The sequence below is a fragment of the Telmatherina bonti genome (genome assembly GCF_933228915.1).
Source record: "Telmatherina bonti genome assembly, chromosome: 24".
NCBI classification, from domain to species: domain Eukaryota; kingdom Metazoa; phylum Chordata; class Actinopteri; order Atheriniformes; family Telmatherinidae; genus Telmatherina; species Telmatherina bonti.
The window spans coordinates 21,032,350-21,048,155 of NC_136633.1; the positions used below are offsets into that span (position 1 = coordinate 21,032,350).

General features: G+C 43.3%; 1 protein-coding gene across 1 annotated transcript in view; it reads right to left on the minus strand.

Moving 5' to 3' along the window:
* The window catches only part of pard3ba (par-3 family cell polarity regulator beta a), a gene marked incomplete at both ends in the record, with an annotated part of 221,277 nt that overhangs the window by 10,268 nt on the left and 195,203 nt on the right, over nucleotides 1-15,806 (minus strand). The window contains one exon of the mRNA XM_079264124.1: nucleotides 4,365-4,441. Coding sequence (XP_079120250.1) covers nucleotides 4,365-4,441 — 77 coding nt within the window. The remainder of the gene's footprint in view (nucleotides 1-4,364; nucleotides 4,442-15,806) is intronic.

The following is a 15,806-nucleotide window of genomic DNA, read 5'->3' on the forward strand; positions in this document are numbered from 1 at the left end:
CTTATGCACACTAAGGGGCCTCTCTTCTTATGAAAAGAAACCTCCAAAAACCCAACAGGGTCAAGGCACCTTGAGCAAAATCACTCATTTATTGTTATTAATGAAGAATAAACAGGGTAAAATGACTTTGAACCCAATCATCTCGGACCCTGAAGCGTCACAGGACGCACTGCGAGCTCTCTAGAAATAAAATGCCGTGCAGAGACAATAACTTTAACCGAGTTGGGCGAGTTTAAAGTGAGTCATTCAGCAGCTGGACAGCAGTGGCCGGGAGACGGCTGCTCGCTTACGAAACTGTGAGAAGCAGGACTCGGCTTTAATATAGCAACAATATGATTTCTCTGCTGACCCTGAAAAAGCTATAAGAATTCATCACGAGCTCCAAACTGCAGTCCAAACAGTATTACGGAGCTGAAACGATAACAGACCTTTGCAATAACTGCAGCGCTCTCAAAGTGCGAGGCAGGGCTGAAAGTCTGAGAGGCTGAAAACATAAAAACAAATTCAGTTTATTCTAATCAGCACATTCCTTTCAAGGCGACGGAGGCATCTCGGGGGTGTAAAAGGTTCATGTGCTTGGACGTGATGGAGAAAACCAAATGGTTCTGTTTGCGTCACCAGTATCACTTCAGTCTAAGGGTGCATTCGCATCAGGATAGTCTGCTAGACTCGGCCCGATTGGGGACTCGGCTCAGTTGTAGGGCGGTGTATCCATTCAGACCAAGATCGCATTCACGCTGCACTTTGGTCAAACTCGCCAAACCTTTACAATAATATATCCTCATTCCCCACCAAAGGTGGCGCTGTGCTAGTATTTAGCAAAAGAGAGGATAAGAACCGTATGAAGAAGAAAAAAACTCTGTTGCGAGTTAAACATGGAGACGAAACTATCGCTGTTTTGGGTTTTTTATGTTGTCTTATACAAGTATACTGCAGAAACACACAATGGACGCAGTATGAACAACAGACGAGGCAGAGGACCGTTAACGCAATCGCTATGTATTTACCCACAATGCAATGCTACGTCAGATGCAGGAAGTGACTTTTTTTTTTGTAGTCTGCTTGAAACGGGCAGAGACCTGCATTTGTAGGCCGAGTCCGCTTCTTTGGTCCGATTTCGAATTCACATTTCCCCAAAGAAAGTGGACTTTCCAAGCAAACGGACTCTGATTTGAGTGAAAAAAGCTTATGCTAATGTGGCCTAAAAGAAACTTTTTCCACATACGAGTGGATGCTCGACCTGCTTTGGACAAAAAGTTCTCCGTTTTCTCTGTGAACGACCGACTGGAAACCTGCGTGCAGACGGAGGTGTTTGACAGTAGATTTGTGACCGGAGGTGACTGGAAAAGTAAACACACACAACTTGTGTCCGTCTCAGTTTTATTTCGATTGTTCAGACGTGACGAGCTCTTCATGAAACCAGTATGCCCCCCCGACTGAAGTTCCATTTAACTCAGCGGCCATCAGCTGCACATTAATCAGCCAATTATCATCCCTGGCCAGCGACGTTGCTGTGCCAACGTGCCTCGCTAATCCAATCACCTTAGGGGAATGGGTCAGGGGTTGCTCTGATTGGATAACCAGGGGCTAGGTCGCTGCGCCCATGACCTGCTTGTGCTTTGAATTGGTAATGATGTTAATATTCTCCATATGGCATTGTGTGTATATGTGTGTGTGCACGTTTCCCAAAGCAAGGAGCCTATCCGGTGCACCCCCGCGTTAATGGCCGGAGGAGAGTGAGGTAAGAGCCAGAACAACACTGTCCCCCTCCCTGGGGCAAACCTCTTGATGCTGCTACTTCCACTTTCCTTCCAAATCTTCTCTCCCAGATTTGAGCTCCTCTGTCTGGCTGCTGCGCTGTAGCCTTCGGCACTTTGTTTCAGGCTGAAGTCCGAGCAAACCTTCCACTTTGGCAACCACTCCTTTAATTGAGAGGTAGGGATAGCCAGACAAAACTCGTTTAGTGCATCCACAAATTGGCTTGAGAAACATTTTCCACGACGATAAGGAGGAAGGAAGACACAAACGAAACCTGGGATATTTTTTTTTTTGGGGGTGGTATTGCAATGACCATAAGAAACACCAACATGTTCAATAGAAAAAGGCACCGTAGTGCTACTGGGATTTCCTCTAAATAAAAATAAGATATGTTAGAGAGCCTCAGACTGATATCTGAAGGCAAACAGAATCCTACCTGTAAAATTTGATGATTGGCTGAATTTGCTTCAAGCCGAGTACACGAACCAGGAGATGAGTACAGATTTTACACTACTCTATTTCCCCTGGAGAAGGCGCATGTCTCAGCTGATCAGGTGGTCACTCAAAGTTGCTTTTTTACACACTAAATGAGAAATCTGGAGCCTGACACACGTAAACAAACAGGCATCTTGGCAGCCTTCTAAACCAGTTAGTAAATGTTAGTTTTTATGCTAACTCTTCTCGTTAGAAAAACCATAACGGCACATTGGCAATTAGCTGTTCAATAGTGGAAGTAAAACATTAAAATGCCTGCCAGGACACCTTGATTCTGCCACACTTTCCTGCCCGTGTTTGCGACACGTACCTCTTCTTCTCTTTTCTCCATATGCTCCCATCTGCGAGATGCCTTATTGCATCTCCTGTTCTCTGCACACGCTCGTGCTTAACGCACGCGCTCGCCTCCTTCACTTCCACCCCTCCAGCTGCAGCCCCAGCCGGCTCCGCACAAAGGCAGGCCAAATGTATGCTAATGAGAGCCAGGCCAATGGTGGAGCCGCACTCATTTTGAGAGGAAATGGCTTTCAATAATGGCGGCCCCCGGGGGGATTTTGCACAAAGTTCAGCTTCACTTTGAAAAATGCATTCAATTCTCTGCTGTGTCTGCTCGCTCTGTTTCTCCGTCTTTACACACACACACACACACACACACACACACACACACACACACACACACACACACACACACACACACACACACACATATATATATATATATATATATGTATATATATATATATATATATATAAAAGGGAGAAAACAAAAAAACATTCCTACACTATGCTTGAATCCCATCCTTCTCTTGCCTGTGTGCTCCTGCCAGAAAGCATCAGAGGAGTTTGGAGGGACCGAGGAGTTTTCATTCTGAACATCTGAATAGTGTTCAAACTGTGTCTGCCACTTCTTGTCTTTTGTTGCTCCTGCTTGAGCTTTTCTCTCCCCAGAAGCACGTTAACAGTACCATGTGCATTTCAAATAGCTGCCATCTGTGTTTTGGACAAATTTAATATCATTTGATCCTGATGAGCCATTTTTAAAGTTTAATCAAAATGATCTACTGATGACGTTTTAATGTGGACATGATTTTCTGGGAGGAAAAAAAGCCAAATTTGTCCAAAACAGCTTGATTTGTGACATCATGCATTATAAATTTTAACATAAAAGCATACCTAAACATGGCATGTATAGTGTTTGCACTGATTAAAGGATTTATCTATTATTTCAAATAATTATTTCTGGATTATCAAACACTAAACAGATAATGAAGTTTGTCGTGTCAAAAATAAAAACAGCAGTTTGAACGACACAGGAGGTTTAGTTAAAGTCAAGGTTCATCCAAAATCTCCCTCAGCCTGTCTGTCTCCATTTAGGTTTGTCTCCATGGTTACAGTTGACTAATCTCTCTGTCCCTCTGCTGCCTGGCCAAGTCCTTCCTCCTCTTTGCTTCTCCCTCCTACATTCTCACTGTTTCTCATCCCCCCCGGGAGTCAGGGTTGATGTCTGCACTCCCTGGTGCCTGTCATATCAGGAGGGGCAATAACCCGTGAAATGACTGTTCTCTTTTTCCTAACTCTCCTCCTCTCCATCCCGGTGTCCCCTCTTTTCCTCATTCTCCTCCTCCTCCTGCCTTCCTCGCACCATGCCACTCCACGCTCCACTTAGCTGCCGGCCCGTGAGGATGCAGTTTGTTCAGCATGCGCACGCTTACACGCAAAAGACGGGGAATTCTCCGTCAAGAACGGACACATGTGCTGTATAACTTGACAAGAGTCCAGTTAAACAAACAAAGGAAATGCACAGTTCCATTAAACCCGTAGAGGTTATCCACCTCTCATTCGAGCAAACCATCTCCATGCATGTGTGTGTGTGTTGTGTGTGTGTGAGAGAACATCCTGCACCTTGCTCTCTACAGAGCTGATCAGTCCCATTCCTGGGATGAGTAGACACTCCCAAGGCAAACACTCCAGATTTAATTATAAGCTCCAAAGAGGATTAGTCTGTGCTGCTTGTGTGTCTGTGTATGCAGTGGGGGAGACACAAAAGGAGGGAATGGGAAGAAGTGATCCCTTCACGGACCCATGTATGCACACATATACGTTGATCTCACCTGGGTTGTGCGGGGTAACGTCTGTCTGTGTCTTCATACGGTTGCTCAGGTCGAGATTCAGCTCCTCTTGGTGCAATCTGCGAAGAAACAAGACGAGGGATGAAAATATTTGACAAAAAGTCCTACATTCAAACCACAGCGTAAAACAGATTTTAGGCCCTTCAAACACCACACATCACAAGACTGAATGTTTAACCTCATATATTTCACTATTCCAGTGGAAAATTCAACCTAAAAAAAAGGTTGTAGCAACCATAGACTGTGTTTAAAAAGATGGACGGAGCCTCCGTGATGTCACACATAGGATTCTGTAGAGCTGAATTGAAGCTCATTGGGCGGTTCCTACCATCGCCATCTTTGCAGTGTCATGTATGTCGTGTCTCCCGAAAAATACAAAAATTGGCAAAGAGGTAGAGCTATTTACTGGCTAAAAACCTGCGGTTGTTCTATGTTCTTCCTACTTAAAGCGGGAGATTGGGTACCTGTCAATCAAAAGGACACGCCCTTAAATATGCCAAGTTTCGAGATTAAATTACTTTTAAACGGGGGAGTTCGAAAAAAATTCACTCCCCCCACAGTCATCATGAAGGCAAACCTGACCTATAAACCGAAAATGGATTTTTGAACCAGGCTGTAAACATGTTTATTTCTGCTGTGAAGTTGGTCTTTTTAACATGGGAGTCTATGGGGATTTGCTCTGTTTTGCAGCCCCTAGTGGATGAAAGGGGAACTGCAATTTCTGGCACTTATAGTCTTAACTCTAACTGCCGTAGGTTGCCGCTTGGTAGCAACAAAAACAAATGTATCTATTACACACACTGCAACCCTCTGACTAACATGATTAATATTTTTTTAGACACAGTTATCATGAGAGATAATACATTTAGTGCATCTTTTCAGAAAAACATTAACATGCTGTTCACCGTACTCCAGAAAGGGATTGATTAAAACTAAACACGTGCTTAACCAGCTAAACTCAGCTTAGTGAGGTCTCATTACTTATGACCACTTATCCTTCTCCTGTCAAGTTGCACCTGTCCCGTCTTCTCACGGGGTCCAGATCCAACCCTGAAGGACGAAGATTGACATGCAGCAATCGGTTGATCGGTTACAGAATCATCACTCCCCATGCGGCTAAACACTAAGAACAAAGCAGGTATGAAAGGTTTTTAAAGGAACCTTGGACTGTTTTTCTTGTTGAAAGCTACATGCCAGAGGAAATATCACAAACCTCTGGATGCCCACCACTTTCGTCCTTTGTTTCAATGTTGTGTTCCTTTTTTTGTTATAATTCAAGTACGGTGCCCCCCCTCAATGATTTCACACTGTTTCAAAGCAGATGCTTCCGTTACAATGCAGCTGATATGCTGCCTAACAGGTAAAGGTCATGACTGATGACCTTTTTTATCCTTCTCGGGCCAATTCGCATCTGTCGCCACTCACGTTGCTTTGTAAACACAATGGAGATCGGGGTTCACTGAAACATCATACTAAACTGTCCAGAGTAGGACCCTTTGATGGAAATGGGACATAAGAGACATCAGCCCATATCTGGCTTGAAATGACACCCGGCTCCTGGTAACGGACACTTCATCTCTTCTTTTGACCAATGTATTAGTTTTATTAATGCGAATGGATGGGAACACAGTGATGTATCTGATGTCTGATTCCAAATGACTCCACCACTCACTGAACTCTACAGGCTGCCCTCAGCTGCCTGAATCAAATTCAAGTCACTAATGTCTGCCTGCAGCTTCTTAGCACCCCTTGCCTTACACATTAGAGATGTTTCTTGATGAAAACCCACTGAGGACTAATTGGAATCAGATGTGTTGGAGCAGGGAAACATCTGAGACACATGGAACAGTGGGGGCTTGTAGTATTTCTCCTTTACTGTCCCCTGTAAAGCCACGTTTGGTATAATCATCCTTACAAGTGCAAACTGATCCCATTTGTGGTTTCACAACGATGGAGGAAGCTCCCAAACGCCATCAAGACGCAACATCTTCCTCAGCTCTCGATAATCTCCTGAAGACTAATCTCTTCGGAGAAGTCCTCTTCTTGTAACCTGTCTAACAACGCAGCACACCAGGCTTGCACTTGTTCTGCAAATAGATGCAGGCCTTTGAAGCTTAAAAGTTGATACTCACCCGTAGGTAAATTTGGATAAAAAGGTAATAAAAGAGCAAAAATAAATGAGAACTTTTTTTTCTAAAGAAAATTTTCAGCCATCTTTGAGCAAATCAGGTCAGCCATAGATAAAAACAGCATTATGGCAACAGAAGGTATGCATGAACACATCTGAAAGAAGAGCACATTCGTTTATAAGTGTGAATTCATTTATTACATTAGATTAGCATGCAATATATGCATGGCTATCTCGCGTACAAAGCCAGACTGGAGTGTCCTAAACCATCTACGTGTGATTTTCTTCATAGTTTTGGCTTCTCCGACTCACAGCAGACAGACACAGCCCCCCCCGTCATCCAGAAAATGCTTGTGCGCATGTGTGAGTTGTTCCAGGAGACAACAAAAAACATGGATACATAGCGTGTTAGCAACAAGCTAGTGTACGAGCATGAAGAGACGGATGAAAGCCAGATGTTCATTTTCAGGTGTAATACAACGTCGAGTAGATACTGATCGCGCCGTTTCTGAAATGCAGCTCTTGGTACCAGACTAGGAGAAGTCCTCTGACTGTTCCTCGCAGGGAGGAGAGTGTTTCCACTGTTTAAAGTGGAGCTATTATGTGCATTTCAGGCTAATTTATTTTTATTTCTGAGCCCAGAAGCGCTGGGATTGATCAAGTTATTGTCACAAATCGCTTTATTTACTTCAGACCGACCCTCTCCGTAGGCTGTCAGATCAGCCTGTGGGCAAAACGAGTGGATTGAGACTCTTCCGCATTAAGCCCCGCCTCCCGCCACTGCACTACATCAGGAGCGCGCACCGCAACTGCTTTCGCCGTCATTGTAACGTCTCATAAACAGAAGGATTAGGCTCATATGAACTCAATAAAAAACCAAAATACAATGTCTACACATAGCATACAGCCCTACATGTTGGAACCTGAATCAGACCCTGAAAACGAAGTGGAAAACAGCAACCCACAGCAACGAATGCAGCAGGATGTCTCTCTTTGGTAAACTCACCAGCCATCGTTGGAAATAACTTTATCCCACGTTTTCCACCCGCCTGATGTATTTATACATGCCCTTGTTAACCAGTAGAAGGTAACCAGGTGATAAAAAACAGTGTCGTTCACATGTCTGATGAGGATTCAACACTGTAACACTGTAGAAAGCTCAGAAAACTTTAAATACCATAATAGGATCCCTTTAAGGGTTCCTTTCATTTATTCCATTTTTAACATGGTTGACGTGACGTAATACCCAACATGTGCTCCGTCCAGGTGGAAGCTACGTGTACATAGCTCGTCTTGTAGAGGCATAATAAATAATAAAAGGACAAAATATAAACCCTTCCTAGAGAAAGGGTGACTCCTATTGTGATCAAGCCACGCCAACTTTATTTATAAAGCACTTTCTGACAGCCACTGCTAACAAAGTGCTTAACATGACATAATTAACATATTAAAACATAAAACAATAAAACAGAAAACAATAAAACAGTGAAGTTTAAAACCATAAAATATAAAACAATGAAACAAATAAAAACAAATGATAAAAGCAATAAAAACAAACTCATTCTGGGTACAATGCTAGTGAAGATAGGTGGGTCTTAAGAAGGAGGCCTCCCTGATATAAAAAATGTGTAGGGAAACAGTTTTTCTTAAAAACCGATGAAATATAGTTAATAAAAATGAGCTAAATTTAGATTTAAGGAGTTTACTTAAATCCTTTTATGTATGATGATACTGAATTCAATATTCACAGTGTTTTAGTGGAGATTTCAAAGCATTAAAGTTTAGATTGTGTTTCGTGATGAAGCCTAAACATATTGAGATATTAGTTACAGACCGTATCATCGAGCTCTGACTGATTTTTCTTTAAGTTGGTCGATCGTTGTTGATCATTTTGTGTGAGTTAGTTGTTCTTGACGGTCTGTTTATGATGCCATTGAAATATTGAGATTCTGGCAGGATTCCTTTATATTTTGTCCCTACATAAGACATTTCTGATAAGCATATGGTAGTCGCAGAATGTGACAGCATGCTTAAGAAGTCATGGTCTAGGCTTGAAATAAAGCTCCCCTGAAAGCCTGAATAATTCGAACTCTGAGTACAACCACTTCAAAGAAGTCCAGATTTAGCTTGATAAGATTATTTCCACTTTAAAATAAGATTTTATAAATAAATACCAACATATGTTCATTTGATATTCAAGATCAAAACTGCCTTATGTCTTTTTTTAATCCGAGAGACCTCAGGTCAGCTGGAGTGTTTAAGTACTGCAGTGATGCACCAAACGCCTCCATAGATGATTTAATACGCCTCAGAAGAGGATTCCTTTTTTGTCTCTGGAACATCCCCATCATCCTATTTCGATGTGAAAAACATCAGACTTAATGTGAAGCGAAAAGGCTAACATGTAACATTAAATTTAGTGGTGTAAAAGTGGACGCGGCTTCAGATTCCAACAATACAAAGAGGCTTAAAGAAGCCGTCCCCGAGGGCAGAGGAGGAGGGACGCGGGGGCAGACAGACACACAGAGAAGGAGAAAACACAAAAGCTTCAATTATCTATAATCTGGGTTCTGGGTTTTTCACAAGCAAATATGGGGTGTTTACTCTGTGGACATCTCTCTAGTAGCACATTATAAAGGACATACTGAAACGTGCACTCACGAGAGTGCTGGTTGAACGCACAGACGCGGATATATTCGCAATAACCGACAAGCGCATTTGTTCATCAACAAGCAATCAGGGGTTTGACAGACACGCGTGCTGCAAACCGGAGAGGCGACCAGTCGTATGTGCCATGCAAGCTATCAAAGCCATTCCCAGCCAGCGCCGTAAAGACACCAAATATCTCTCCGTTTGCTCATATGTACGAGTTCAGACTCATTCTGCATGTCAATGCAGCGGTGGCACATTACCAGATGTCATTAGCATGTCTGTGTAATGTAGGCAGCTCTAATGCCTCTGAATGGGAGCCAGGAAGTGAGCGCACATCAGAGCTGTGGCACGGCTGCTACTCCATCCACTGAAGAGGCTGGGAGCTTGTGTGTGCGCAGCGTGTTTGTGCTAACGCAGTGGCAGCAGCGATGGGGGTGTGTGCGCGCGCTTTGTGTGCGGTTTTAATATGATGTCAAGAGGTGAGCCTTCCATCTTTGGGATGGCTGTGTGTGTTAGATAGGGGCCATTATGCAAAGCGATGCATAAAGGGAGCATTAGTGGCAACGAGAAGCTGGGACTCAGGTGGAAGACCTTCTGTCTATGTGTGTGTGTGTGTGTGTTAGACAGCGTTGTGTTCATGCGAGTGCCATCCATGGCCTAATAAATCTTGGGATCATGATGCCGCTGACTACACAGCGAAGGTAGAAGAAGACAATGATGAGGAGAGGAGGAAATGTGTGTTTAGATGAAATGATTTAACTTTTTTGTCCACTGATTGTATTAACATAATAGCCTGCAGCCATAGGTCTGGATGATTCCTTTATTATACACACACACACACACACACACACACACAAACACACACACAGATATATTATGGATGTCTGTCATTTGGATGCTTTTCAGGCAGAAGCCCATTTCCCCTAAATTAGACAGCCAGCTTCGGTGCCAAATGATGTGGCTTGAAATACTGCTGCGGCGTACACGAGCAAGTAAACAAACACGCAAAAAACAAGCCTGGCTTTCACCATGGCAACTGGTAAAACATAGACATGAAATCCATCCCGACTGGAGCGAGCACGCAGGAGTTGAGGGGTTTCGAGGAGATTGGGAAAGTCGCAGAGCGGGGAAACATGTCTGGTTGTTTCTCACGCACAGGTTCAAGTCCTCCACCTGAACCTGGTGACATCATGTGTGTGGATCGGAAATATGGCTGTGGAAAAGTTAACATCTCGCGCAGACAGTGGCTGACTGAAAGCCAGAGTCTCTCTGCGCTTCACATGATGGGGAACTTCCTCTTCCTCGTGACTATCATGTGGTGAAACTCTAAAAACCGGAAGACTCCGGTAAACCTGTGTGAATAAATCTCTCACAATCAGTCCAGGGAAAGGCAAACGAGCTCGCACACATCAGGAAAAGAAATGTGTATAATTGTGCCGAGTCACTGGATGCTCACCAATTCACCAGCTGCCAACAGTTCTGACGGGATGCTTTGGTGTGTGTGCGAGTGTGAATGAGCAAAATGTCACTTCCCTGTTTTTTCCAATTAGAAATCTCTGCCTCGACAGCGGCAGATGATTGCATAGAAACACACTCTCTGGCTGCTCAGCTTCAGCGCCACAGCTGTCGCATTCATCAGCGCATTGCTTGAGCTCAGGAAATAAACTTCTTTGACGACTGCTATAAATTTGTTTGTATATAGAATAAGCCTCAGATGAGAATGGAAGTCCTTTGACACAATGCCTGAGCGGCGCTTGCATTCTCTGACTGAGATGCTCGGATTGCACGCCGCCGTCTCTTTTCAAACGGCATAATTAGCCTCCTGTATTGCCATGCGTGCATCCTTTTCCTCCTCCCTCCATCCATCTTGGAAGCTAATTAAGCATGTGTCTCAGCGTGGAGCCTCCGCTTGGCACCCCATGCCCACCTCCTGTTGGCAACCTCACCCCTTGTGCCCCGCATCCGACTGGCACCATGAGGCGCAAGCCATCCGATATCCATCCACCCTCCTTCCCTAAATATCACTGTGATGAGATTTTGCAATCTCCCCCATGGGAGGAGATGGAATGAAGAAAACCAAGAAAAACAGAAGAGAGCTGGCACAGAGGGGAAAACTGACAGAGGAGCTGTAAATATTTGGCGTGTGCACAGAGGAACGCACAGCAACAAAGAGACTTGTGAGCCACAGTGACTCTAAGTACTGCTGCCATAGCTTGAAATGCAGAAAAACCAGCAGATTTGCACATACATGACTCACATCTCCACAGGCATCGTGATGAAAGAGCCAAATCTAATATCGTCTCCCTTTTTCAGGCCCTTTAACATAAAAAAAAAAAAAAAACCAGCTTTGAAAAATACCCCTAAAATTTGAGAGAAACTATAAAATATGGACAGGCATAACTGCATTTCCAACACTTAATCCTATTTGCATTAAGTGAGTGTACAGTTAAGAAGACTTCTACTGCTTCTGAGTTCTTAGTGACACTTCAGTTTAAATATCAGCGTGGCAGGCGGCTTGAGTTGTGTCACCGCTAATCTCAGAGTACCAACCTTTAAAGGAAACGCTTTAGAAATAGTTTTAAAATCCTGTGGTGGATGTGTGTCAGATGCAAGGTGAACGCCGAGCCATCGATAGAGGTGTAAATTCAGCTGAATTTCAGTGGCGAGTTTTTAAAGTGTCAGTCACTAGGTCCAAATCATTATACATGTAAAATAATAATCCCATTTTGTGTAAGATAAACAAAATTAGGAGTTCTTTTAAACTACATAACTAAACAATGGTATGTTTTCACCCTTTGGCGCCTGCTACCCGGAAGGTTAATCCAGCATCCACCTTGCATCCTACCTGCACTGTGAGATCTCCTCGACCAGTAAAAGTCGGTCTAATGTTGACTCTTGCTCTGTCACTTTATCTTCCGGCTCCACACTTCCCCCAAAAATGTCATCTCAGGTTTCTTGTTGTGTTAATATTAATGTTCTGGCTGGCACTGTGATGTTGTAGAGCAAAAAACACTTTCACATAAACAAAGAGATGGGAAGTGCGGTTTCTTAGTCTCAACACCCTGCGAGTCTATATCTCCAGAAATGTCCATAACAATTGTCAGTGTACCATCAAACAGGTCAGAAGCAGAGTTTTAGAGTCAGAAACATATATGGGCTTTTTAAAAACTTGGCTAAAATATAGAAGGTAACTGTATTACTTCTGCATGTACATGTTTAGTTGTCCCCAGTTGCAGTTTGCTGCTCCACAGTTGACATATTGGACTTAAAGCTGGGGTCGGTAATGTTGGGGAGCTAGCAAGAATTTAAAGAATTTATTCGCAGCTTTTTCCACCAACGATTTTCTCTTTCTCGGCTGTTTAGCGGAAAGGAGGCAAATAAACCGAGCCGAGTCGGAGAAATCCTTCCTGCATTTTCTCAGCCATGTTTGCCTCCCGAGTTTCTTCTTCACTACTTTGTATTTTCATCTTAACAAGCTATTTATATGCAGGGTGTGGCTATCAGGTATGCGCTGCAGAAGGGGGAGGAGTGGAGCCGGGAGAAGAAGCTTACGAAATATAAGAAATGAACAACTCCATTTCAGTCTGAACGCTTTGATTGGTCAGTTTTTAAAGATTTACTGAGGGGTCTAACTATAATTTTTATTGTTCATGAATACAAAATGTATAGACTACTATCAGGACGAGGAACCACTTCACCCAGAGTAAAAAAAAAAAAAAGAAGTGTATCTGAGCAAGATTATCTATACCAACTTTAACTAGTAAGTAACAATATCAGATGTTGTCAACGTAGTGTTGTTTCTTTCCACTTTCAATAAATCTCTTGAAGACTCGTCTCATCCGAGAAAACCTCCTCTTATAGCATATCTCACAAGCTAACACACCTGACTTGTACTTGTTGTTCCTCGACAATCATACATTTATTTTCTAAACAACACAAAACAGTGTTTTTCCATTTCTGAGAAAAAAAAAAAAGTCAAATAAATTCCTTCACATCCTGCAAATCCAGTGCAGCATCGTTCAACGCTGAATACATACTGTTAAAAAGCAAGCTAATCCTATGCTAGCTTACAGCAACAATGGCCACCTCGGCAGGTTGATTTTCATGTTTAACACTACTTAACAAGCGAAAATCACCAAGCTATACGCCCTACTTCTGAATATACCTGCTTGTAATAGAAAAGGAATGAGAAGATACCGTTTTAGGTCCCGACAATACGCCAAAAATGTAAAAGAGAAAAAAAAATCATAGCAAATAATTTGCCTTCTTTCGTTATTTTTGTTTATTGCTTTGTATTTATTTTCAAGCTCTGGCCTTCCACCAAAACTTTCCTGGTAATATTTCTTATATTTTCCTCTCATTATTATTATTAGCTTGTTGCTACAGTAACCAACTAATAACCAACTTGTACTCAAACATGTCTAAGCGCCTCTTTCACGCTAGAAGTGCCTGCTGGCACACAAGATTATGCCGAATTAGGAGACCAAGTATGTGTACCTCAAACAGGAGGCTCACTTGCCCTTCAGTGTACACTAAACACCCCCACACCTGGACCCGGTTCACTCTGAGCTCGTTAGCAGCAGATGGTACGCATACACACAAACACACACACACTGAATGGGACTAAGGGTTGCAGACATTCAGAGCGGAATGCAGTCTATTTCAGTAATAGGCCAATCTGCTGGTAATTGTCCTCATTGTTAGTGTTTGTTTAGGCCTCAGCTCCTGACCTCAGGTTGGCTTTTCCACATTTACATACACTTGGGTTCAGAATTTGGTTGACTGTGTGTGTGCTGGTGGTTTCATCTCTTCATGTAAGGAAAACAAAAACAGGTTTGCCTTATTAGCTTCATAAGAAAGATAAAGTAATGGCGCTGCCTTCAGTTGCTGGGGATCCATAAAACTCATCTATACGTCAGATTTCAGGTGTTTATATCGACTAAATAAACTGTTTACATGTAATAAAGCATCATAGCTGAATAAATAGAGCCGTTTCTTCCATGTGAGGCCAAAAAAGCATTTGATATGTTACTGCGTGACTTCTGTTTCTCTTCAGGGTGGCAGGCTGATGCAACAGTCTGACTATGTTCTGTTAAAGCAGCTCATATATTAGAAATCACGATTATCAAACTGCTGCTGAAAGGCAAGTGCAAATAAGCAGCTTTCTGAATAGTCTTGTGAATCTGAAAGCGTCATACATCCTCTCTGTGTGGCCATGGAGTGTCCCGCTCCTCCTCTGTGGGCATGTTTGCCCTCTCGCTGTTCACTGTAATAACATCCAAATATGTCTGAGTGTGTGTAGGTGTGAGGCTATTCTCAAGCTCCCCTTCTGCTTGTTGTGATGTCCTGCAAGGTATGTCAGAGTCTCACAGTTTCAGTTTATTCTGCACTAAACTGTGACGCAACAGAACAGCACGAGTGTGTTCGCGAGCCTGGATGCAGCTTTGATGTTTGCACACACACACACACACACACACACGCAGCAAAAACACCCTCAAACAGGTTGTCGGTTCACGGGACGGCATCACCATCTCAGCAGCGCAGGTTCAAGTCTGTTGTTCCCCTACTACGAGTCACAGATTTGAAGATGTGGGGGTTAGCCACCACCGCTCCAGATCGGGTCTTTGATGAGTGAATCCAGCACCTTGGGTTGTCCAAATGCCACAAGGTTGATCTGTTTGACCTGCAGATGCTTTGATGTAACTCCTGCCAACTTCAGTACCTCTGAGTCAGCCGTGGTGGCTTTTAAGGGTCACTTCACCCAAATTTAAAAGAGCTTTCTTGCATCTACCCTGAGCTCTACTGATCTGAGCTTCAGTATGCCACTGGGCTAGGGCGAGGTATGAGGTGACAGCATTGTTTACAGGACTTAACTGGTTCCTTTAGCTTCGCTTTTTCCACTGTGGAGCAGAATCCATCAGAAATAATGAGGTATCATAACACAATGTCAATTCCCAGAGCAGTAAAACAAGAGGAATAATGAAAAGGTGAAAGGTGGCTGCTCTATTCTTAGTCCTTTCTGGCTAATTTTACTTGTTTGTGGCAACATCTGAATAGGGAAGGCTTCCATTTTGCTCACATGGCCGTGTCCTCAGAAGGAGAAATAAGCGGACTCTTACAAGGTCTCTGATCACACAAAACAAGCAAAGCTAACTACAACCGTTGCTGCTTTCATAGGAATTAAAAGCGTAATTTGCAGCCATATGCTACTAATGACACGCACTTGATTGATTAATGATCACCAGTTTGAGAAACCTCTATAAAAGCAAAGTTTACTGGTTTGCAGCACTCAGATGGAAACCATGCCAAGGAGGAAGAACATCAGCACTGATCTTTGAGGAAATACTAACAGACATACCTCTGTTTCTTGTAACAGAGGTATGTCCTCTACCTTGAGGCTCTTACAGGACACTTAGCTAGCAAAGAGATGTCTTCCTCTGCAAGATGCGGTACTTGCAGATGTTTGCCAGCCCTGCAGCCTCTTGGCCCATGAGGTCTCCTTGCCTCCAAGCTCCCTGCTGGCAGCGGGATTCTTTATGAAGCACAGCCAGCTGAGAAAAATCTGATTTGTTTAGCCCTCGCTTTGCTTCTCTGTGTGATGAAGGAGCCTGCTTAATGTTCCAACCGCTCAATTTGAAAGTACA